The following is a 27857-nucleotide window of genomic DNA, read 5'->3' as shown; positions in this document are numbered from 1 at the left end:
AGAAGCTTTTAGATTTTGATTTATAAAGGTTAATGAAGAAAAGAAAAATTGGTTTATGCGCAGTAAGTTTAGTTCGAGACCGCATACCTTGACCAAATGTCGAGGTCATTGAGACTCGTTGGTCAATATTTCCAGAGTCAACCATGCCCTGCTGTTGCCAGCATCGAGGGCTGTTAAACTAGGGACGAGCGTATATGGGGGCGCTTACTAGTTATTTTGTACTTTTGAGAGAGTGACGTAGGTAAGGTGAAGTTGTATGCATTTGTAACATGCACAATGGAGATAATGTTGGCATACCTCTATGTTACTTTTATGTAATGTGGCTGACATTTCTTTGAATACTGTACTTGTGGAAATTGTACATGATCTAAGCACACGGTACAAGAAAATGGATGCTCCCCTGTGCTTGACAAATTAACCAGAATTAATCAAAAGTACACTAACTTTAGCAATTATTAAAATAGGGAAAACGAATTTTGCTGAAGTAGACAATAGCAATTACTGAAAGTGCAATGAACCAATTACAAAATATCTGAAAAGTAAAAAAAGTTTCTACAATTTACCTCTGAAGTCCAGGAAGTGAAAATGACCATGCGGAGCTAGCAATTTTTTATACGAGCACATCTTAAGTGAGCCCAAGCTGTACACTCTAGAACCTAAATTACACCCATCAATCATATATCAAAATAAAGAGAATTAAAAGTTCTTTTAACAGCACCTAAGTTATACAAAGTCTTTGTTATATAGCCAGTATAACCAGTGAAGAAATCATGGAAAATTCTTTTTCCTTAAAATTCTAACCCTATGCAAAATACGAAACTGTAGAGCGCCACCTTAAAGAACCAATGAAAATGTGTTGTCAACTTATAGAAAATTTTTGTCATATTCTGTATTCAATTTAAAAGATTTTGATACATTATACATGGTATTTACTTCCAAAATGACAACCACATAATTAATTTACTATACCCCTCTGAAGTAGCTTGAATGTAGCTTCATGACGTCAAAACTGTATTCTAACGTCACTAGGAAATGCTGTAATTTGTACCCTATGCAAATTACGAAACTGTAGAGCGCCACCTAATGTGCGGCACACAGAGCTCTTGTTTGTTGTCTTACGACACTGCAGCAAATGCCAATGTAGCCGATCCGTACTGATCCCATGGTGGCATTGAACCCGCATCTTTCTGCTCACAAATCCGTCGCCTTAACCGCAAAGCCACCGCGGCTCTCTGAGTAATGAAAATGAATTCATAGCCGAAGTGTATGGATACATTTTGTTATTTGGTTTTATTTTTACACAGGATTTTGAGGATATTTTCATGGCAGGAGGAATCAAAAGCGTGACAGATCCCGACCACAACAGTTTTATCAGGTAAAGAGATTATCGTCGGCTTTCCTTCTTTCACGTTTCTTGCATTTTTATATTCTTAGACAACTGTTTTAGGCAAGATTCAGCATATATGTCATGGATTAGTTATGTTTGCTTTGAAAATTAAGACCTATTTTCGATTTTATATAGTTAAAGCTTGTTCTGGTGCTGTGTTTATATATTTCTCTCTTAAGAATAATCATTATTGTATTATGTCGCATAATGTTATATGAATGTCTTGCTACGATTTAGCTTTGCAATGGACAGCGTCATCGGTAACAAAAGTTGAAATAAATTAATTATTATGCTGCATTTTAGGGAGAAGCTGGAAAGTTAGTTTCCTTTTTGTGACAGTACGTACGGATTTATGTACATCGCGTTCTTTTTAAAACAAACAAAAAATTCCACTTTTTTACATCTCACAATACTGCTGTCATACTTCATAGGCAACATCTCATGGGGTGTAGTTCCAAGTGACCCCGGGGATTGGGTTGAAGGTAAAAAATGACACAGAATGGTAATTTCTGTTGAGTATGACTTTCATTTTCATATAGCTATTAAATTACTCAGGATATATTATTATACGTGCAAGGTGTTACTTACTGTTGGACCAGGCTCTCCTTTTTGAAGATACCATATCCTGACCCGTACACTTCCTGACGTAATAAATTTCTAAAATCACAGTATCGTGTCACAGTCAATATCATTTGTTGGAAGGCAACAGTTTGCCACGTGAATAACATATTGTTCATTCTCTAAAATTTCGTTTTGAGTCTTATCCCATCGTTCGACACGTGGAATAGACGGTATGACAAATCCCTAATGGGATATTTTGCGAACTTTCTGTAACGACATTTTTTTTATGATTTTTAATAACAAAATAAAACTCACGATTTGTAACTTTAAAATAATAATTATCTGACACCAAAGGTAACTACTGTTGCATTTGTGAAAAATAAATTGCGACGTAAAATTCAGTAAAATTTTTGATGTCATAAAATCGATTGTTTGTTATGAAATATTCAGCTTATATTTTATCCTCATCATAGACACACTGGCTCAGAATGCTTTAATTTCAATCTTAAACATGTACCATTTCCAAGCTGCGTATATTTTAAGATGGCATGTTACTGGCTTTCCTCATGTTGGTACCGCAGTGCATATTTACATGACATTAAACGTATGCTTCTGGTATATTTTATTATTATATTTGTTTGTTTTTGTTTTTGTTTATAATTTAGGTAAACAACCTCAACTTAGACGTTCTTATTAACATAACAGTGAAGAATTCTTTTAATATCTGGCAACAAAGAATCAAACAAATGCGTCGCAAAGTCTCGTTAAATATTAAAGCTACAATTATCTATGTTCACCGGACATATTCTTTAAGAGTGTCTTTATATGTTCCGAAGTTCAAAGAATATCGGCACGCCAAGGGTTTATTGCATAAATAATAAAAGTTTTAGCGTTCCGTCGATTCTAATTTCTTACGGATGAAATAAAAGTTCGGTTGTCAATTAGTACTCGGCCTACATTAAACCGAGGATTTCATTATTCGATATAGACAAACAAAAGAATTACCGACAATTCCTTCGAGATAAAATTCGGATTTAATATTTGACCCCCGAGCGTCGCCGCTTGGAATCCGTATTCTTTTTTTAACCATTTAATTATGTATAACAGATTCAATCACAAAGTGTCAGCTAGCCTATCGGAGGGCAATCAATGTAGTAGTTGTAGTTGGGATCAAATACAAAGATAACCGTATTCAGTCTGACTAAAGCCTTTTAATCGACCGCGCTGTGAAATAAATACCCGACAGATCAAGCGGTACCCATTGAACACAAAACATGCCATGCTACTCTGGAGTTATTTTCATCGATTCTTGGTACACCATACTGTAAAGAAGTCAATGGTTGCCGTAGACTCTTATTAAGGACACGGAAATGCTATATATTCGGTTTCTCTGTATTCTGCGTGTGAAATCCATTCTGTCGCAAAGCATAAGTTTTGTCTAAATTTGCAAGACGGTAATATCGTCTGCTGAAGAATTCGGAGTCTTTTTTCACAGATTTTCAACGAAAAATAAAAAGTGTGTTCATTCTTGGGGCAATTAAGACATTTATAGATTCTGAAAAGTATCATTGACTTGACTACTTTTACCCGTACAATCAAACGCACATTACTTACATATTAAAAGGAACATTAACTTCAAAATTAAAAGGGAGTATGAAATGAAGACTGCTTTGTTCCGATGATATTTATTTCAGTATTCCTTTTTAAGTCAAAGATTTTCAAGATTTTACCATGGACAGCACAACGCAGACAATGGCAGAAGAGGAGGAGAACATGTTAAAGATAATGGAATTTTTTCGTTCTAGGTCAATCCCGTTTCTGAAGCACTGGCCTTTGGAAATTCTGCCACGATTCCCGCAAGCTTGCGTCTTTCACTTTTTCCCGTAAGTATGTATAATACTTGAACTTAATATTGTCTTAAAATTTTCTATTGGATCTCACCCATTACGTTGGTCTGTCTTAATATGGAACGAGTTGATAGACTGGTTCCTTGTATGGGATGATTGTGTTTATATGCGAAATTCCAAAACAAGGGACCATACAGTCCATAGTACACTCACGCCATCTGAAATATTATTGGGTTGGTGTGATTCAATAAGGTGTTATTGATCATGAAACACTACATTCGCATATTCATGTTACGAATCTGCCGAGCCAAACATCTTTAAACGTAAACACTGGAACGCTAAAATCAAATTAAGACCTGTAGTGTCAATATTTATAAAACCTATAAAACCTATGATTAGTTCACAAAATGAAACGAGTATCAAATTAATTAAATTAAAGTAAATATAAAAAATACAAATGTCATAAGTTAGTATCTCTTTTGGCGTGCTGAATTTCACTGGTATAAGTACTATCCAAATATGATGCAAGATGTGGATTTTGTTTAAAAAATATTAAGTCTTCTTGTCATTGTGATTGAAAGAGACAAAGACTGATCAGTTATTACAAGACATAAACCATCGCATTTAATTTCTTCCGGTAAGTATGGAATTTAATTTTTTTTTAGAATGTCTTGTTTATATTTTGTGATCATTGGTTTTTGTTTGATGTCTCCAGTAAACACAATAATCACAGAGAATGTTAACTGGCAACTTGATCAAAACACCTTCATAGAAAATCGTGACTGTTTGAGGAATATTGAGAAGAAAAGAAAACGAAATTTTGTTTCAGTGGACATAGTATAGAATTTATGTTTTGTTGAATCTCACAGAAACAGCTACATGTACAACAACAAAAGCCCACCCCAAACAAACAAACAAGGAAAACAGAGTTGGCGTATAATAACACATGACACATGAATTGCAGGAGCTGTGGTTCGGTAACAAAATTACAACCCATAGTTCCTGAACAAAAGCAAAGAGGCGATATAAAATGGGAGACAATAAAATATGACGAGAGATGGAAGTGAGATACGGCTGGGTGTCTGAAATCAGCCTATAATTCCTGTTTCTATACTAGCTTCTAAAATAATACCCTCTTATATATATATATATATATATATATATATATATATATATATATATATATATATATATATATATATATATATTCAATCTCTCATTTAGCAGTCAGGCGTGCTTGATTATAATTATTATATTTCTTATTGTCTCAATGATTGAATTGAAATGACAGAAACATAAATTGATGTGAAGTTGTTTCAGCTGACTTGCGGATAATACTTTATGGGATTTTTTTTTTGTACATGCATCATATTTTTGCTGTTTGATAAAGCATTCGTAAACTAAAATATGTACTGCTCCCACAAACTCACACTCTCTTTCCAATTTTCTTTTCCTCTCCAAATGGGCCGCTCTGGTGGCCTAAGTGGTTAGAGCGTCGGCCTCGGATGCGGAAGGATGGTGGGCTCGAACCCCGGACGAGTCATAACAAAGATTTATTAAAAGTTTTTTTTAATTTAATAAAATGGTATTAGCAACTGCCTCGCTTGCCGCTCAGTATTAACAGGATGGTGTTAGGACTAGTTGGCCTGGTGTGAGAATAATACGACTGGGTAGTAAATCATGATGCATATCTGTGGCATGATGACCCAGTGCTAGACATCACTGCAAAAAAATGCCACACTGTAGATCGTAGCAATATGACTGAAAAATCGTTAAAGCTTCATTATAAATCTAAACACACCCATCTACCCCCCACCATACAAACCCACACACACACACCTGTACACTCCATATGGAGCCGTCTGTACTCGCTTATCAGTCAAATTTAACTTACAAACTGCACAAAGGGGCCAGAGTGGCCGAGTGGTCTGAAGTGCTCACCGTTACAGTTCATAGCCATCTCACCTCTACTTGGGTTCGAGTCTTAGGTTCGGCCAATGTGGTTATCTGAGAAAGCTTGCCAGTAGCTTCTCATGGTTCGGTGGTTCTTTTTCTTCCTTTTTTTTTTGGGGGGGGGGTGGGGGTCCAGGGTTCTTCCTGCACTGGCCGCTATGTGTAGCCTATCTTGTGCGAAAAATGGCATTAAACCCTACAAAAACAGCAACAACAATAAACTGCACAGACCCTTATCTCCCATCACAGAATGCGCCGGAAGATATGCCTATATGCAGTTTGTTAGGAGTAATTAGTAGAACAAACAACACAGCATATGATCTGCCAGTGCATTGTACAATGGCAGATCAAGGTCGATGCTGTTTTCGATCCCCTGCCGAGTCATACCAAAGACTTCTAAAAATGGTACTAACAGTTGCCTCGCTTGGCGCTCAGCATTAAGAGGTTAGTGTTAGGATTGGTCAGCCTGGTGTCAGGATAATGTGACTGGGTGGGACATCATGCTACATATCTGCGGCATGATGCCCCAGTGCTAGACATTACTAGAAACTGTCACACTGCAGACATCGTAGCGATATGACTGAGGAATTTTTAAAGCTACGTTAAAAATCCAAAACACAAAACACACACACACACACACACACACACACACACACACACACGGTCTTTAAAATATCGACGAACTTTGTCTGTTTTGAAGAACTATTTTGACAAATATGTTCTCATTGCCTTATCAAAAGAAATATATAGAGCAACTCATAAAGTCATTATTTATTTAACTATAAGTTGATTGAGACCATCCTTTCAATGTGAAAAACTTATTGACACTGCCGTTCATTCATTTTAAAAACAGGCTGAGTGAGACCCTAATTTCAATACGAAAATGCTATTGATACTAACATTTCCGCAACGATTATGATATAACTGCTTTTTACTAGAACAGAGTACATATTAGTTACCTTTTGACATGGTATAATGATAGCTAATTATTGTATGAAAGTCATGGTGACGAATATGTTGTTTTCCTGTAGTCAGTATAGCGCCTTTATATTTAGGAAGGGCATTTACAGCATCTTGCCTGTGTCAAGTAATTCAAATTGCTTGCAAGTGATTATCAAATTGCTTAAAGAAACATTTAAAGATAAGAAAACTATGTTAAGTGTTTTTTTCCAGTTTGATTCAATTACAGAAGTATTCATTTATTTTCTGCAGTTTAGACAACTCCACGGTATTATCTATTAGTTGAGGTGAAGAGAATGTGAAGGGACATCGATAAGTAAAGACGTTAGAATAAATATAATGTGAAAAGGAAATTTATGATTGTTGAAAGGAATATATATATATATATATATATATATATATATATATATATATATATATATATATATATATATATATATATACCAAATCTCTCATTTAGAAGTCACGCGTGCTTGATTATAATTATCATATTTCTTATTGTGTCAATGATTGAATTGAAATGAAAGAAACATATGGATGTGAAGTTGTTTCAGCTGACTTGCGGATAATACTTTATGGGATTTTTTGTACATACATCATATTTTTGCTGTCTGATAAAGCATTCGTAAACTAAAATATGTACTGCTCCCACCAACTCACACTCTCTTTCCATTTTTCTCTCCTCCTCTCCAAATGGACCACTCTGGTGGCCTAAGTGGTTAGAGGGTCCGCCTCGGATGCGGAAGGTTGGTGGGTTCGAACCCCGGACGAGCCATTACAAAGATTTATTAAAAAATTTTTTATTTAAAAAATGGTATTAGCAACTGCCTCGCTTGCCGCTCAGTATTAACAGGTTGGTGTTAGAACTAGTTGGCCTGGTGTCAGGATAATATGACTGGGTAGAAAATCATGATGCATATCTGCGGCATAATGACCCAGTTCTAGACATCACTACAAAAAAAATGCCACCCTGTAGATCGTAGCGATATGACTAAAAATTGTTAAAGCTTCATTAAAAATCTAAACACCCCCACCCACCCCCAACATACAAACCCACACACACACCCGTACACTCCGTATGCAGCCGTCTGTACTCGCTTATCAGTCAAATTTAACTTACAAACTGCACAAGGGGGCGAGACTGGCCGAGTGGTCTGAAGCGCTCACCATTACAGTTCATAGCCATCTCACCTCTACTTGGGTTCGAGTCTTAGGTTCGGCCAATGTGGTTATCTGAGAAAGCTTGCCAGTGGCTTCTCATGGTTCGGTGGTTCTATTTTGGGGGGTAAGGTCCAGGGTTCTTCCTGCACTGGCCGCTGTGTAGCCTATCTTGTGCGAAAAAATGGCATTAAACCCTACAACAACAGCAACAACAATAAACTGCACAGACCCTTATCTCCCATCACATAACGTGCCGGAAGATATGGCTCTATGCAATTTGACAGGAGTAATTAGTAGAACAAACAACACAGCATATGATCTGCCAGTGCATTGTACAATGGCAGATCAAGGTCGATGCTGTTTTCGATCCCCTGCCGAGTCATACCAAAGATTTACAAAAATGGTACTAACAGCTGACTCACCTGGCGCTCAACATTAAGAGACTAGTCATAAGAAATGGTTGGCCTGGTGTCAGGATAATGTGACTGGGTGGGACATCATGCTACATATCTGCGGCATGATGCCCCAGTGCTAGACATCACTTTAAACTGTCACACTGCAGACATCGTAGCGATATGACTGAGAAATTTTTAAACCTACGTTAAAAATCCAAAACACACACACACACACACACACGGTCTTTAAAATATCGACGAACTCTGTCTGTTTTGAAGAACTATTTTGACAAATATGTTCTCATTGCCTTATCAAAAGAAATGTATAGAACAACTCATAAAGTCATTATTCATTTAACTATAAGTTGATTGAGACCATCCTTTCAATGTGAAAATCTTATTGACACTGCCGTTCATTCATTTTAAAAACAGGCTGAGTGAGACCCTAATTTCAATACGAAAATGCTATTGATACTAACATTTCCGCAACGATTATGATATAACTGCTTTTTACTAGAACAGAGTACATATTAGTTACCTTTTGACATGGTATAATGATAGCTAATTATTGTATGAAAGTCATGGTGACGAATATGTTGTTTTCCTGTAGTCAGTATATCGCCTTTATATTTAGGAAGGGCATTTACAGCATCTTGCCTGTGTCAAGTAATTCAAATTGCTTGCAAGTGATTGTCAAATTGCTTAAAGAAACATTTAAAGATAAGAAAACTATGTTAAGTGTGTTTTTACAACTTGATTCAATTACAGAAATACTCATTTATTTTCTGCAGTTCAGTCAAGTCCACAGTATTATTTATTAGTTGAGGTGAAGAGAATGTGAAGACACGTCGATAAGTAAAGACATTAGAATAAATATAATGTTAAAAGGAAATATATGATTGTTGAAAGGAATATATATATATTTATTCTAATGTCTTTACTTATCGACGTGTCTTCACATTCTCTTCACCTCAACTAATAAATAATACTGTGGACTTGACTGAACTGCAGAAAATAAATGAGTATTTCTGTAATTGAATCAAGTTGTAAAAACACACTTAACATAGTTTTCTTATCTTTAAATGTTTCTTTAAGCAATTTGACAATCACTTGCAAGCAATTTGAATTACTTGACACAGGCAAGATATAATCCTATAACCTTCGTGGAATCGCAGTACACACACACACACACACACACACACACACACACACACACACCTTTTCCAGACACTTCATTTCCACGTAAATTGTGTCTACGTTGTACTGTCTATCTTGGCACCTGTTTAGTTGTTCCAGTTTAAAAAAAATATTAATGCACACACACCCAGTGTATGTATGTATGTATGTATGTATGTATGTATGTATGTATGTATGTATGTATGTATGTATGTATGTATGTAAATTTGATTTAAGTAAAGAAATATCTGAAATAACAAACGCATACATTATTGTCTTCCAGAAAATAAAATAACTAAGTCATTTTTGCATTAGACTTTACCAGATCTTTTAACATATTCCACAAGTCGATGTCTTGATCACATAAAACAGACATAGGCTGCCTCTCTAGAAGGATCGATCGATCGATCGAATGAATGAACAAACAGACGGTAAATATATTGGAATCGGACGGTAAATAAATGTGAAACGGACGCTAAATATATGTGCATGATAAGTTTGTATCGATTGGTTTCTATCTCGTAATTATAGTTCTGGTTCACAAATTTCGATTCAAGTTTTAATTAGCTCAGATTACCTATGATCCAGTTTCTATGATGGCTTGTATTAGTTAATGTATTAGATTATAGTCTGGCGTAGGCACATCCAAATCCTTCCAACCTGTGCACATCTGTTTCCAAAACAATCATGGTGTCAAGAGTTTATAAAATCTTCAATTTACAGCATTGTACGATCTATATATGTATGTATGTATGTATGCATGCATGTATGTATGCATGTATGTATGTATGTATGTATGTATGTATGTATGTATGTATGTGTACGTATGTGTGTACGTACGTACGTATGTATGTATGTATGTATGTATGTATGTATGTATGTATGTATGTATGTGTACGTATGTGTGTACGTACGTATGTATGTATGTATGTATGTATGTATGTATGTATGTATGTATGTGTACGTATGTATGTATGTATGTATGTATGTATGTATGTATGTATGTGTACGTATGTGTGTACGTACGTATGTATGTATGTATGTATGTATGTATGTGTACGTATGTATGTATGTATGTATGTATGTATGTATGTATGTATGTATGTATGTATGTATGTATGTATGTATGTATGTAATGTATGTATGTATGTATGTATGTATGTATGTATGTATGTATGTATGTATGTATGTATGTATGTATGTATGTATGTATGAATGTATGTATGTATGTATGTATGTATGTATGTATGTATGTATGTATGTATGTATGTGTACGTATGTGTGTACGTATGTATGTATGTATGTATGTACGTATGTATGTATGTATGTATGTATGTGTACGTATGTGTGTACGTATGTATGTATGTATGTATGTACGTATGTATATATGTATATATGTATGTATGTATGTATGTATGTATGTATGTATATATGTATATATGTATATATGTATGTATGTATATATGTATATATGTATATATGTATGTATGTATATATGTATGTATGTATGTATGTATGTATGTATGTATGTATGTATGTAATGTATCTATGTATCTATGTATGTAAGTATTTACTCAATCGAGAGAGAGAGAGAGAGAGAGAGAGACTTCACATGTAAATGTGATTCTTGAGTACAATCTTGGTCGATCTATCAGTTGAAATACTGTGCACATGACATTCGTTTATAATTTTGGCAACCATAAGGCGAGGAACATGAACTAATATTATTATTTTTCAAACGCGCGTGTCTTATATCAAGTCCATTAGCTGGATAAATTCAATTACTTATGAAGCCTTTATTAAGACTTTCTCTGTGTAAAATTGTCTACATATATAATTCGTTGAATTGGTGATATCAATAGGTAAGATGTAAACGATATTAGGCTGCAGTATTGTGTGTTTGACGATAACATGTGAGGGATATGCACACACACACACACACACACACACACACACACACACGTGCATATATATATATATATATATATATATATATATATATATATATATATATATATATATATATATATATATATATATACATGTCTGTGTGTGTGTGTGTGTGTGTGTGTGTGTGTGTGTGTGTGCATGGGCATGTTCACACCATAACAAGACAAATACCAGAAGATTCGCACTAAATTATATTAGTTTTATAAAACCCCTTACATAGTCGTCTGTAACTTGACACATCGATCGTAATAATAACCATCTATCTTTTGTTTCGAAGTATTGATGCTAGGAAGATTTACAATTGTTATCGATCGTTTCCAACCTCAAGAGGTTTACGAATCCGGGCGTATACCTTTTTCAGAGATTCTCTTTTGTGCAGAAAGGGGATACGGGGAATCATTAAGGTGAATATGTTGATTTGGGCATTGATGGTATCAGGTGTGTTTGTCTAGTGTGTTTGTTTTTCTGTAATTTGTGATTGCTACACATGTAGGCAATCATTATCCAATTATCGTGATTTCAGTCAAGATAAACCGGCTGGTGTGAATTGAATTCTTTATGATATTTATCTATACTTAACAATAGAGCTTATATAGGCAAAGTAGGGCTTAAATGCCTGCCCAGGCAGTCAAACACCTCCTGCAAGATGGTTTAACTGGTAGCTGACTCATTAGGAGTTGATAAATAGATTTAACAGTTGAGGTAGGCGTGTCAAACCAGGTGTAAATAAATAAATGCCATGACAATAGATAAGTGTAAGATATAGACCAAAATTCTGAATCTTAATCTCTTAAATGAATGGGGGTCATTAAAGTTACCTCAGTACAGTGTCATGGACACTTGAGACCGAGCTATAAGACTTTTCAGTGCCAAAGGCAGCTGTCGGAAGTTTGCAATACGTTGTCTTCTATTTGAAATGTAATGTTATATTTGACAGGTATGTTATATTTTGCATGTAATGTTATATTGTTACACCAAGGGATAGAACCTGTTTCATATACACCAAACAAACAAGAACTTTCAAATTAAAACAGGTATATTCCTTATCTCATAAATTGTAATATAGGCAACCGGTCAAAATTAAATGCATGTATTAAACATATGATAAACCACAAAATATAACAATTTTGGAATTAACAAGCTGACTCTAACGTGTATCGATGTTGCTAGACAAATAGCGAAATTATGCAGGATAAAAATAATATGAATATATGAATGATTCTCTGGATAAAGTTATAAAACTTTATTTGAAACTGCTACATAACTTCGAAGCATTCTCAATAAAGTTAAAGAATACTGCAATGTCTAAAAATTAAAGATAAACTTGAAAACACAAACTGCAATTGTAGTTTTTCGAAAAATGAGATATTTGAGAGGATATAAAAATTTGTATTTTGGTGATATATATATATATATATATATATATATATATATATATAGAGAGAGAGAGAGAGAGAGAGAGAGAGAGAGAGAGAGAGAGAGAGAGAGAGAGAATATGTCATTTGCTGCTAAGGAATAAGGAATAGCTTATAATCAATAAACATTGCTGGTAATAAGAAATTGTGTGCTAATATTTTTGTACATGTTGTCCATCTTTGCTGCCTTTATCATAATTCACTTTGAATAGTCCAGTTATGACGTCCGCCATATCTCTTATTGTTAATTTTTATGTTTTGCTTTGTTCTAATTTTGTTGCCTTTTTCAATTGCCTAATATTTATGAAGAAAATACCATAAAATTTGTAAAGCTATGTAATAACACATTATGTTCGAATTATACTTAAGGGGCGGGGATTGGAGTAGGGTTTCAGCAGGGGGTTCAGGCTGCCAGAAACATGACATAAAGTAAAACAATTATACTGATTTGGTCTTTGAAAATATGAAAGACGAAGTCGTTATATTAATATATCTTTTTAAAGTAATTGTTGCGAAATTGGAACCAAATATGTACAAAATAATTTTTTAGCAAGGTAAAGTATTTCTGATACAAGCATTAAGTATTTACTGACTACAGCAGCTATTAGTACTGGTGGTAACACTACTATTACTATTGTTGCTGCTGCAGTTACTACTGCTACTAGTAGTATTACTACTACTACTACTACTACGATTACGACACATATTGCTTTTACAACAATTACTCATTTTTAACAATTAAAGACAGCGTCTTTCTGGAACAAGTATGGAGCATTTGTTGACTATTACAACAACTACTACTTCCAGACTGTTATTTTATCTATTTCTGTACCGTCCCTTCTGTTTTAGTTATTATTATTATTATTAGTATTATTATTATTATTATTATTATTATTATTATTATTATTATTATTATTATTATTACCATTGTTGCAGGCGTGGGCAAGTTTTGGTGAGAGACAGCCGATATTCAGATTGGCTATACATAGTCAAGTCGGTAAGATCTTGCCATTAGTACAATAAGGGCATTATTACATAAATATACAGCAAAATATTTAATTACATGTATGTATGTATGTATGTATGTATGTATGTATGTATGTATGTATGTATGTATGTATGTATGTATGTATGTATGTATGTATGTATGTATTTATGTATGTATGTATGTATGTATGAATGTATGTATGTATGTATGTATGTATGTATGTATGTATGTATGTATGTATGTATGTACGTTGTATGTATGTTTGCATGCATGTTTTTATTATTATTATCATTATTATTATTATTGTTGTTGTTGTTGTTGATTATGATGAGTATGATGATGATATTGTAGACATGACCTGTCGTTTTTCTCGCCACACTCTATAGTAAAACATCGGTACAGACACACAGACACTCAGACACATATACACACACAGACACACACACAGAGACACACGCACTAGTGTGTATGAATCTTTGAAAGTTCAATAGCAAAAAGTAAAATGAAAATGACAGCAAGTATTTAGTTACATGATTTTATACAAATTCAGTTCAACTATTTTCCATAACAGGGCAGTATATCAGTTCTAAAGAAATTAAGGGCAGTGGGACCGAGCAGTTCGCAGGAGTCCGAAAGCGAATACGAAGATGGTAAGTAAATAAACTTCACTATATCCCAATTAACACAGATGATTATAATTTCGTATGCAGCTTTATCTATCTGCAATTTAATTAGTCATCATTTCGGTATTTATGAGCTAAATTTCAGTTTTCAGTTTCAGACACAAGTGACAGATAATACAAAGCTAAATTTTATACATAGGAATCTGTGTCTATCAGCGTACAAAAGGTCGGTTTTATTTTGATGTAGTTGTTCCACAGTTCATTTTTCTTCATATCACTCTTAATTGTGAGTTGTCAGTCAGGTCAATTCGTCTTCACTTCCGATCAATGTTAGGCTACTAGGAATTGTCTCGCTTCAGAGTACGTGAATAATTGTCTCCCCTTCGCATGGTTGGAAATGGGTTAATTCACGTTTTAAGATAATTTTACACGTAATGGTAAAGCTATGTTCCAAGTAGATGCATATAAAACAGCATACACAACTATGAGAATGCTTTTATTTGTAAATATGTATGAACTGATGCGTTATGCAGTTTGGATGTCTCCCTATACTCGTCGCAAATACAATATTTTGAAAAGTATGCAAAAAAATTCCTTTCGACAAACGAGAATGCACAAATACATTAAAATTATCCGAAGAGTTAAATAAACTCACATATATATTGTGTTATTTTCCCCATTGTGATATTAAATTGATTGATAAGATGCTTTGACACTCATTTCAGTGTCGATGACTAAATATATGCTAGTAGATGTGTAAGCCAAAAATACCAACAAGAATTATATGTAAAATGTAACTTTTCTTTTACTTTGGGACGGGGTTATCTAAATGAAATGCTAATCTGTAAATCTTTACTTTATCTAAATGAATTGCTAATCCGTAAATCTTTACTTTCGGATGGTATTATCTACGTGAAATACTAATCCGTAAATTTTACTTTCGGACGGTATTATCTACGTGAAATACTAATCCGTAAATATTCCATATTTTTCACTTCCTAGAGAATTGTCCGCAGCAGTTTGATAAAGACTATAGTTTGGACATATTCCAACGCCATAATAAGGAAACCATTGAAGTTGAGTAACAAGTTCCTCGACTTAGACGGAACCCTGTACCACCAAAAGAAACACTTAACAAATGTTTTGAAGGAAAATGAGATAGATGATCTGTAAGAGGAAGATTTTGACGAAATGTCCTTTTGATTGACACAAATTGAAATACTGCAATGTGTCATTTGACTGGTGTGTTCCATAGTGCTTGGTCTAAAACACCACAGTAATCTCCATGTTGTCAAAGATTGTTTTTCTGACTGTTAAATAGCTGCCGTGCTAATCAATAATACGATTTCAAATATGTTTTCTTCTTTTATCAATCATTAATGCAGTCCTGTGCTACATAAATTATTTTACTAGATTTTTAAGAAAAAAGCAGTATTTTATGTGTTGTTCCTTTTGTATCCCTTTCCATTGACGGAGTCACATACAATAATGAAAGAAATAAAAACATTTTGTTGACATATTTCAAGCATCTTTCTCCGACTTTTATCAGACTTGTATCTCAGACGGCATAGAGAGAGATACAAACCGACACCCATCCCCCCACAATGCATGGACAAATGGGTCTTTAATGTTAATGCACAATTTCTTTTTAAATAATTGTTTCCTCCCGTTCTTAATTTGCTTTGCATTTGTTAAATTTTCTGAATAGCTCGCTGTTATGATTTATTGCTTGTCTTAATTTTCCTTTCTTAATTGGGCGTTGTGTTTTATTTGTTATTGTCCTTTATGAGGAGGCGTTATTGGATATCTCAACTAGTAAGCTGTCATGCAACCAATGCACATCATCAATGTCATCAAATGGATAACTCATCCAGTAACTTACCATGCAAACAATACACACCGTCAATGTCATCAAACAGATAACTCATCCAGTAACTTGCCATGCAACCAATACACATCGTCAATATCATCTACATATAACTCATCCAGTAACTTGCCATACAACCAATACACATCGTCAATGTCATCTACACATACCTCATCCAGTAATTTGCCATGCAACAAATACACATCGTCAGGGTCATCAAATGGATAACTCATCCATTAACTGCAACCAATACACATCGTCAATATCATCTACATATAACTCATCCAGTAATTTGCCATGCAACAAATACACATCGTCAGTGTCATCAAAAAGATAACTTATCCATTAACTAGCCATGCAACCAAAACACCTCGTCAATGTCATCTACACATACCTCATCCAGTAATTTGCCATGCAACCAGTACACATCGTTAATGTCATCAAACAGAAAACTCATCATATAGCATGCCATGCAACTAGTATATATCGTCACGTTACAAAAAAAGCAGTATTTTATGTGTTGTTCCTTTTGTATCCCTTTCTATCGACGGAGTCACATACAATAATAGCTGTATCACGAATGCCAACTCATGCTGGAGACGGTGAAGTCATATATTATGGTCTACTGTGTCAAATGATGCAGACAAATCAAGAAGGGTGAGGACTGTACTCTTTCCGCTATCCAAAGCAGAGAGAATGTCATTAACTACTTTTAGAAGAGTAGTTTCAGTACTGTGGCAAGGGCGATATGCAGATTGTACATTGCTAAAAAAATATACATCGTCAATGTCATCGAACACATGGGACATGTGGAATAAAGTTAGAATGACATCCTGGCATGAAAATCCCTTTGCCAAAATAATCTAAACCGGCGATATTTTTAATTTTGTTTTTATTATTTCATATTTGATACGGAATGTGTCCCTTAAACACCGTGACTATCATATGACGCTAAACGATTTGGCTAACGTCATTGTCAAACATATTAAATCAGATGTCTGGTTTATCAGTAAGAATTACATCCACATGAAATTGTTTACAATCTTTCATAACACAAATTTGGCCAAATTATTAAGATTTAACATGATGCAAATTTCAATAAAGTGTTTACCCTTGTTAGTGATTTGACTAAAAATCATGTCCTTTGCAGTAACATGTTCCATAGATTTTGGCTAATGTATTAATAAAGCATGTTGTAAAAGAGATGGGGGTTTTTTTTGGGGTGGGGTGTGTGTGTGTGTGGGGGGGCATTATTGCATTTATAGACCACAGCTGTAACTATTTGCAATTTCAAATATTGAAGTTAATTGTCTGTCTTCCTTACCTATAGAAGAGCAGGACGAGGAGAGTAAGGCAGCCATCATGCTTTCCATGAAACGCTTCGGAACGTGGAACTACACAGTTCTTCGGCGGAAGTGGAAAGAGCGAAAGGAACCTATGGCTTACAAGAATAACATTGAAATGGAGAAAAGATTGGTAAGCTTAACTGCATTGAAATAGGGCTTTAGGCTAAGCTATCCCGTTATCATACGCATTAAATTCTGATTGGAGGTTTTAAAGAAACAGGAACGTTATCTTTTGCAATCGTTAGGTTTATATACACCATACCATTTTAAACAGTATCAAGACGTACATTCGACCGATTCCTACAATGTTTTATATTCGATGTACTACATTCTTTAGTGTACTCCTTTTGAAAGGCCCACCATTTAATTCAAATAACTCCCAAACTGTTTCAGACATATTTATGAACTGGCACACATAATGGGTCAGTAATGTAGATGCACGACTGTTATTCATGATACTTTTGTTTAAATATTTTAGCATTTTCAGGTGTGTGTTTCTTTATTCATCCATCCATCGATCCATACTTCACATTCTTGTCTCTGGAGCGAGGCTTAAAAATCGTTAAATACATCTTTACGAAATTTAATACACCTATTATACTAATGGCCCATCCTAGATACACGTATTATACTAGTGGCCCATCCTAGATACACGTATTATACTAGTGGTTTAAGATATACTTGCCTATAGGGATCGTTCAGTTTCAATATTTATTGAGCTTTTGTTCATCGGTCTGTCCATCCATCCAGACCACCACATAATATAAAAGACTATTAAGTCTAGTAGTTTCTTTTACTTCTTAAACTTGAAACATTGCCAGCTTCAATATCATTAAGGCTTTGTCCATCTGTCTGCTAACCTATCAGTTCATTTTGCATCATATATATATATATATATATATATATATATATATATATATATATATATATATATATATATATATATATATATATATATATATATATATATATATATATATATATATTGTTTCGTATTCTCAAGGAGGAAACGTTACCTGGGTTCAGGAATACAAGAGAACGATTAGGTATTATTGATTATGACGGAATAATAGAGGAACATAAAGCCAAAGTGGCGAGACGAATGTCTATAGACATACAGGGACTCGCAAGGAACGCTACAGAAGATACCGCTAAAGAACAAGCTGATGACCTTAAAGATGACAAGGCGACCAAGTTGCCAAAAATCAGACGAACATCAAAGGTATTCTTCATTTTTCGTCTTTCGGATTATCATTACTTTGTAGCTTGTACCTGTAATAGAGTACAAGGTGTACACTTATTTGTAGTATATGTTAAATGTGTCTGAACCACTGAGTTTTACCATATTTAGAGATTGTCGGTATTTACATGTGCTATCATTGAATATTTTTCACCAAGGTTGGAAAATTTGTTAATATATTAATTTAGCTTGGGCAAATAAAAATTGCATTAATTATACCGACGGGAGAAATTTTGTGACTTTCCTTCCAATATGTGCACATAATGACGTCTATATGAACAAGCATATAACACAAAACTTTATCATTTAAATATTTATTTCAACACATATAATAAGGTACAGACCAGTCTTTCATGATTCTAGTCCATATTTAGGACTATACTGTATGTTTGCATCTTTGCCAAGGCCGCGGACAGGATTTGTGGCCTTAGGAAAAATAATCCAATAGGCCCCTATGAATTACAAATTGTGACGCGGTGGACCCCTCGGACTGTGGTGAGCCCCCGGGAATGTTTCCTAGTTGGTCTACCCTGTCCACTCCCGGAAACTTGCAACTTATCTTTAGTTGTTGTATACACGGGAATGAGCTATTTATTATACCAGTCATGGTACACCTTTAACAGTTGTGACTTGTATGGTTATTCTACAGACGGTGATAGAATATGTTTTTAGAAATCATATGAATATCCACTTTCTCACTTTATACTTGATTAAATCTATTCTGGTGTTCTTTTATCAACATGATTTTATTTCTCCCTTGTATTGAATCATATGATCTGATGCAGTGTTTTCGTATGGTCGCTGATTTGTGCCACGTGTCACCAACGCTGCAAGAAAAAGCGAAAAAGTGCCATAATCACGTGACAAAGAAACATTAGCGAGACAGGGACAGAGAGCCAATGGATACAACTGAGAACACACAACGACATAATGTTGAGTCCCTTTTTTTGGCTTTGTTTAGTCGCTTTGTTGCCCTATTGTTGTGTTAACACGGCGTTTGGTAGTTTTCTCGTGTTGGGGCTCTGTCACTTTGGCGTGTTATCGCTTTTTCGCCTTTCGGTTGGCATGCGCATTGGATATCGTCATGTACCGCCATTGTTTGCAGCAGCGTAAGGTCAAACTTTGTTGGTACAAGTAAAATAATATACCGGCAATTATAGGTAAAAATTTGTTAAATTTCAAAAATTGTGACTATATAATACTAGATCCCGTTTTACTCGCTGTTTCAGTAAAAAGCAAGAGTACACAGGCGGCATGAAAACAAAGTTAAAAAATGCAACCCAATATATAACATGCATAGCACAAGTCTACTGCAAAGCAAAAATGCTATAAAGCAACAAAGCTACAAAACCACAAAATGCCAACGCGAAAAAAAAAAGCGAAAAGGCAACAAGGCGACAAATTATGCAGACAAAATGACAAAAGAAGTCTTCAAAGGGACAAAATTAATTTTGTCATGTTGCCACCCAATTATTTTCCTTGGTATTGACATGCTTATTTTTCCACCGGCGCCTCTCGAGTTCTCACTTTATCGATCTATTTTGCCGCTGTTCTACTTTGTCACGTTGGCGCTTTACCAGACGACATGCTACAAACCAGCCACCATTTTCTCGTTCTTATCTAAGACAAACAAATGATTTTTATTTTTAAGCCGGGTCTTGAAGAGTTATCTCGCTTGACACTTGAATCCAATGAAATTTTAAAACTATCTGTTGTCAGCTCTGTCACTTTCAATACATTAATAAAGACCACATTAGCCAATGTCTCGATCCCACATAATCCGATGTCTCCATACAAGGATTACATGTTTTCGTGCCCTGCCTGGGCCTGCGTTATACACGGATCAAAATGGCAATATATTTTTCTGATTTGTAGTTGCTAACTTAAAATATTATTTCTCAAACCATTTCGTATTTGTATTTCTCATATAAATAACATTTTCAGTTTGATGCAAACTTTCAGTTAGAAACTGTGTGGGAAACTCGAGAACAAGCCGCTATGAAAATAAAAACTGACAAAAAAGAACAACAGGAGGTACCCGTTAATGGTTTTCTTTGGTTGGGTATTTTTTTATTGTTGCATTTGCAACACTTGTATCTCGTCAGTTATAATATAACAATAGTTCAACTTTAACCTCATTTTCGATTCAGTTTTAAAGCTATCTAATATGCACTAGGCAATTTTTGTAGGTCATTGTCATATTTAAAAAGCCTGTGGCCTTGATTAACATTTTTGACGCCAGATAGATGCTTCGATACACAGAATTATGCGGCTGTTTTAGTTTGATTTTATTCATTGTGTACACTGTTCAAGGGTGTCCTTGTTCTATTGTACATATTACAGCAATTATTTTCATTTGGGCGACTACTATTTTGACACGGAAAAAGGTAAATCTGGGAAACACAATAAGTGATATCCAAATTAAAAGATACAAACGTAAAACGCCTAACATATATTGTAACCAGCAGATAAGTAAAGTGTTATGCAATCCCAAGGTGCATCTGTAGGTATTATTCTCTCCCTATTACCTTGAAAGTGGAAGTCCAGGGCCACATACAAACTAACAACCCCTGGCCAGCAACTGCAAGATTTGGAAAGGTTTCGCACTGCAGATTGATATTTGTCGGCGTTTTTGAAAGAAACTGCAGAAATAAGATACTACTGATGATCAGGTCATCCAGTTTTAGATATAGTGAGTAATGAAAAAGTCATCTAGACATTACATATACCAATCTTCCCCTCATCCTCTCCGCCATATCCCCATTCCCCACCCGTCACTCCTGCAAAATGACCCTATGGTTCAGTTAATACTTTCGCTACATTTTGTTCTAATGCTATGAACAAAATATTTAATGAGGAAAATTCAGAGTATAAAAAAGCGCCTCTGTGCAGTTGTTTTTTCACATGTGTACCAATTCGGTTAAATTGCAGCAGCCGGTGTGTGTGTGTGTGTGTGTGTGTGTGTGTGTGTGTGTGACTGTGTTGTGTGTGTGTGTGTGTGTGTGTGTGTGTGTGTGTGTGTGTGTGTGAGCTGTCCCTTGTTTGCAGACAAACACAATCATTTGAGAATAGTGCTCCGGAAATGAAACAGTAAATGTCCTGGTATATTAGGTATTACCGACTCTGAGGTGTGGATTGGGGTTCTAGTTCAAATATTCTTTCACATAACTAATTTGTAAAGCCACTTACAGAACATTTCTCAAATAGACCCCTATGAATTACAAACTGTGACACAGTATTCATATAACAATTGTATGCGAATTTGTAGAAAACAGTTATGATAAGTTCATAATTTGTTATGATTAAATGAAATGATGGCTATTTCGTATGCTCCCAGTTTGCATTTGCTTGGCGTATAAGTGCAAATGTTTTGACGTTTTGGTCTCATCTTCAATCTTACCACTTTCTTACTTTGACATGCATTCTTGTTTACAACTCCGAAACCGTTCAGGAGGTTAGTCTAAATAAGTGTTGAAATTTGTTTTAATCCTTGAGCCGTTCGCAATGTTCACATAAAAGTCATACCAAACAATCACCCCCGTCTCTTGAACGAGTATTAAAGAGATGAGGCCCCGGGTGGCCGTGTGGTCTAATGCCCTGGGTGACCGAGTGGTCTGAGGTGTTTGCCTCTGTGTGTGTGTGTGTGTGTGTGTGTGTGTGTGTGATTTGGATTTTTAACATAGCTTTAACAATTTTCCAGTCATATCGCGAGGATATCTGCAATGTGTCAGTTTAAATTGATGTCTAGCACTGGGGCATCATTCCGTAGACATGTATCATTATATTCCACCCAGTCACATTTTCCTGACACCAGGCCGACCAGACCTAACACTAAATTGCAGCTGTTAGTACCATTTTTATCTCTTTGGTATGAAAAGGCCGTAGCTTGCCTTTACAGATCAATGATATCATCGTTGTCCGTAGGGAAAAAGATGCCAGTAGATTCTCGTGAGTCTGTGTTTCTTCCCAGGGATTTTCCCGGGTTCTTCCTGCAGCAAATATATTATCCACCCAGTACAGCCTATAGTATTTGCTGACAAATGGCGACAAACCCACAATAGCAGCAATGAAGCTTCCGGTGGGACGATGTTTATATATTCTCGCTTTTCTTTGACAATCAGAAAAATAGATGTGTATCAACAATGTTCAAAAGAACATGCATAGTTTCACCTTCGTGCCTATTTCCATCAAACAGAATTGACAGATATATTGATCTCTTAAGACAAGCAAACCCTATCACATCGATTATTTCATGTATAAAAGAGAAAGGGGATGGGAGGGGAGGAGAAGAGTGAGATATCAGTTGGCTTTATATTAAGTGCCTTAAATAAAAGATCACTCCAACCCTTTTAGATAAATTTAACTAAAAATGCAAGACAAAAAAGAGCATTAGTGTGGTAGCAAATTAAAGCAATCAATCCACCTAAAAAATGCTAAATTCTGTGCAAAACTTGTATATTTGTGAAGAGTTGAATTGACAGTTTCATAAATAGTCATACTATTCAAAGTCACTGTGCAATTGTTATAGCTGCTGAAATTGCAGCTGTTTGCGAACGTATCCATGCCAAACGTCTGAAACCTGAGTGAACTGTTGAATGTTTCGATCAGTAAAATTCATACCCAGCAAGATATTTTAGCCTTCTATATCTGCATATGAATTGATTTTTCAACAGTTTATGCTGGCTAGGATTTTGTATGTAGATTAGTATACAAAAACATATTTCGTTGTTGGCTTCTTACACAACATGGTTGCGGGTCAATGAGTGTGGTTTAACAGTTTCTTTAAGAACTTCGTTTTCAGATTTATATTTTGCTGACATCATCGGGTTATATGTCTGCATTCCACTCCTAATAATTTTTCTAAAAGATGATATATGCTGAGGGGATTTCGGCGATGCTAGCAGTGTTTTTCATGATCGTAATTGACAACCACAAGTGATTTTAAAAATGATTCAGTTTTGTTTTCCAAGTAGATGAAATGCATCCCTTTCAATTAATAGCAATCAAAGTCCTGGGATGGCTAGATGCTTTTGAAATGTTTGAAAGTAGAACCACCCTTTAAAACGTAACGTGATGGAGAAATCTGGAATATCATCTCTCTCTCTCTCTCTCTCTCTCTCTGGAATATTTTGATCGATTATACTTTCAGCTTTTAATTTTCAAATTGCTTTTTTATGTCGAAATATGCGCTGTAATTTGTAACATTAATTTAATGTGCATTATATTCTTATGTACACTGGATATGCAATTTTAGATATACTGCCTTCGTTGTTGAAGTAAACAAATTGACATCAGTTTACTATTGCGTTTCGTTTTACTATGATTCTCTGTGAATGGTCTGAAAAGTAGTGCCAGTGGGAGGAGTCAATGATATTATTTCATTATATACAGGTGTGAACCAAAGAAATTCAAAAGGGCACGGCCAGTCAGATTACATGAAATTGTGAAGACAAAAGAGGGACAAATGATAATATAGTTTCTATAAACGTTTTATGTACAATGAGAGAAATTTTGACTTTTGATTATGCATGCCTTAGTCTGCTTATTTTTCAATGCATTCAAGTTGTGTGCTCCCTTTGTTTGGATCATGTAGGAACAGTGTTCAAATTTGAACAACTTAATTTTGATTGGATGCGGTGGCTTGTCGCCGCATCCAATGAAATTCACAGACTCGAAGCACAGAAATATCGGCTCGATACGCCAAGGTATAGATAGGGTTATTATATCGGAGCCATCTCTAGCGAAGACGCGTAGCTCTCTTAATGACAATATCAATGTAAGGTACATGCTACTTCCTGTTCATAATCATTAGCCCATCCAATCAAAGGCCATAAGAACTTAGCGTATTATCCTGCGTCAGTCACCTTTCCTTCGGATTTTGACCAGGCTTGATATGTACGTTTAAGTCATCAAACTCCGAATAATTCGATTGTGAGTGACAACAATGCATATCAATATATTGTATCTGATTGCGCGAGCTTGTGGATATCCTTTAAACCATATTTCTGAACAGACTTTGATCCGACATTTTGCTATGTAAGCGTGTACGATCAAGATCACGGATCATTGGCGTAGCAACCTCTGAAGCAACCCCCGCAACTGTTGGCCGATGGGTTGGGATAGGGTGGGGCCAATATCATAGGTGGGTACTGCATATTTAAGTCTGTTGGTGTGGGGGCACATAGTTTCTTGCTCCGCCACTTTCATGGTTGAACGACATCACGCATATTAATGCAGTGATTTTGCATCTGACCATGTTCAGATTAACACCGTACCAGCCATATTTCTGAGCAGATCTTTACCAGACCTTGTCAGATTTGTTATGTACGTTTATATCACCAAGGTCGTGGATGAGTTTGATTGCGAGCAACACCTATGCGTTATAGTGAGGTGAAATTGCATCTGGCTGGCTGAGTTTGTTACCTTTCAGAGACCTTATTTCTAATGAGCTTTTCAATCTGAATTGGTATGTATGCCTTTATTATCCGAATCTTGTGAGTTATATTATTGTTTATGGTTCGTGTGAAGTGTTTAGAGATTCAGTTCTAGAGATTTTGAATTGAAACTTTGTGTCCACATGGTACAGTGCATGCAAATGCTTCCTATATTTTATTAGAGAAATGCAAGGAAAGGGACCATTGGTAAGGACAATTTAGAAACTTAGGTTTGGAGAATCGGAACATTCGTATCTCTTCCTGCTCGAGTCGAATCGTAGTGATATTTTCCAAATTTATACCTTTTTGGCGGACGAAGATACGGCTAGATGTGCGAATGTAGGACTTTTCCATCATCAAAGAAAAACCTGCAAATTTAATTTTTCATAATTACTTTCTTCAACTTTTAATGTAAAAAACGAAAGAATCGTTTAGTTCCAGTTTCCTCAAAATATTGTTTACGTTGCTGTTGTTCATGACACGTCATTGAGCTAATGTGATATCAGCGAAATTATGAATTAATAATTGCAATTCCATCAGTTGTTAAATGTAACGAAGATTTCATTTAGTCAGAATAAAGCCATGTGATTAGGTTAATCATCATTTAATTCTGTGACACCTGTCAAATTATGACTAAACAACAATTGAGGGCCATTTAAAACGGCTAATATTTGTTTTCAGTTTATTTAACTAACGCGCGACATCGTAAAGGCCGAGGACGTTGTTAGTAAGGTTTGGGTTTTGCATTTAAAGCATAAATTAGTTTACTTTTGAATGATACTTTAATAATAAAATTACATTTTTAAGACTAGCTTATAAAATACCAACAAATGATTTCAATCTTGAAGATGTGTTTGCAATTAAAATATTGTGTGTGGGAATTAACTAATACAGTGTAACCTCTAGCTTGAATAACTATGAACTTCTCAGACGAACATCAATAAATCCATCGAAATTTCTTTGATATTTAATTATTTGCAAGAAAACGATTTTAACTTGATGAGAACATATTCCTTGTTTTAACCATTTTCTAATGTTTACATTTATTTCAAGGTATTGCAAAGAACGTGATCACATCTGAATTTCTTTAATATTTTGAAGCAACTTTTAGATGTTTGTTTAAATAAAAATAGAATATATCTTAAGATTGTTACAAATATATTTATTCCCTCTTTCAGTAAACAAGTGAATTTGCATTCACAAGGTGATATATCAGTGGTCACATAAGTTATGTCAGGCTCACTTGGTGTTCATGTTTTTGGAATTGCTTTACATAATTATGTCGGTCTCATGTTGGCTCGCATTCTCCTATTGTGCATAATGTTAACCGTCTCAAATTCGGTTTCCGGTACCTAATTTTAGAATCTAAATGCTACAAACTTCGACTGTATTTAAAGGAGAAAAGACTTTTTATGCGTGAGAACATTTAAGTTGATATAACTAGGTTTCGATATAAATAACTTTCCTTCTATCCAACATTGATTTCCAATAAAAATGACGTGAACGAAACACAATTTTTTGGGCAAGGATCAACGTATATACATGTTGAATTTTTTCCGTACATAGAGTATGTTCCTTTCTTGTTCTCTTGACGTAAAGTGCTTACCAGTACAAATTCGTTTCATAATATCTGTTTATCACGCATTTCTTCTTCATTGAAGAACATTTATACGATAAGTTTTTTTTTTTTTACTCTTCAGCGTTTGCGTTTTGTTATATGTTAACATGTCATAATTGTTCGTGGCAGAAGTTTATACCTGAATTGTATTAATGTGTATAGCACATGCCCTTTTGTTACGGTTGCAATAGTTTGCTAAATGAAGATTGAGTCTTGTCACTTATATGTTTTGAACAGAGGGGACGGACGCAAGGAAAGGTAAATTTGATACTCCAGAATATTTGTATGCAAATGAATGGTTTGAGCCTTTAAATATGACATAATAGTTAAATATATGTCAATTTGTTTTGTGCATTTTTTGGTGTTGAAAATAATTCGATTTGCTGTGATTTTTTCCAAGCGTTCTGAAAAGAATTTAACCTTTAAATATCTTATGAAAAGTTCAACTAACGTTTTGAATCTTTTGTTATTTTCTTTTACCAATGTGCATGTGATACCGATTTAAATCCGTTTAAATTGACTTAATGTACATGCTTACAACACCATTTAAATGGGTATGAAATTTACTTATGTACATGCTTACAACACAATTTAAATGCGTATAAAATTTAATTATGTACATGCTTACAACACAATTTAAATGCGTATGAAATTTACTTATGTACATGCTTACAACACAATTTAAGTGCGTATGAAATTTACTTATGTACATGCTTACAACACAATTTAAATGCGTATGAAATTTACTTATGTACATGCTTACAACACAATTTAAATGCGTATAAATTTGACTTCATGTGCATGTCTATCACGCAAATATCATAGCGTTTAGGATCTTCGCTTTAGTAGAACTACATTAGAAGAATAAACGCTTACTAAATGTGCATAGTTTTTGCTTAATAAAAATATAGTGATTTTGTTCATTTATTCATTATA

General features: G+C 34.8%; 1 protein-coding gene across 6 annotated transcripts in view; it reads left to right on the top strand.

Annotated features, from left to right (window-relative positions):
* Window positions 1-1274: 1274 nt before the first annotated feature.
* The window catches only part of LOC149802823 (uncharacterized), a 34729-nt gene continuing 8146 nt past the window's right edge, over window positions 1275-27857 (top strand). Inside the window, exons 1-7 of one of the 6 annotated variants that reach the window (XM_089952273.1) lie at window positions 1275-1375; window positions 3754-3831; window positions 13742-13802; window positions 14365-14443; window positions 17614-17759; window positions 18633-18851; window positions 20814-20903. In XM_089952273.1, coding sequence (XP_089808399.1) covers window positions 1323-1375; window positions 3754-3831; window positions 13742-13802; window positions 14365-14443; window positions 17614-17759; window positions 18633-18851; window positions 20814-20903 — 726 coding nt within the window. In that variant the 5' untranslated portion in view covers window positions 1275-1322. Of the gene's footprint in view, window positions 1376-3181; window positions 3832-13741; window positions 13803-14364; window positions 14444-17613; window positions 17760-18632; window positions 18852-20813; window positions 20904-27158; window positions 27180-27857 lie in introns of those variants that run through there. The other 5 variants (XM_089952271.1, XM_089952270.1, XM_089952274.1 and 2 more) reach the window with 5 other exon arrangements.

The sequence above is a fragment of the Sinohyriopsis cumingii genome, chromosome 3, assembly GCF_028554795.1.
Source record: "Sinohyriopsis cumingii isolate HCF-2022 chromosome 3, ASM2855479v2, whole genome shotgun sequence".
Classification (NCBI taxonomy): Eukaryota; Metazoa; Mollusca; class Bivalvia; order Unionida; family Unionidae; genus Sinohyriopsis; species Sinohyriopsis cumingii.
Note: the sequence above shows the minus strand (reverse complement) of the source record. Positions and strands in the feature narration are given on the sequence as shown.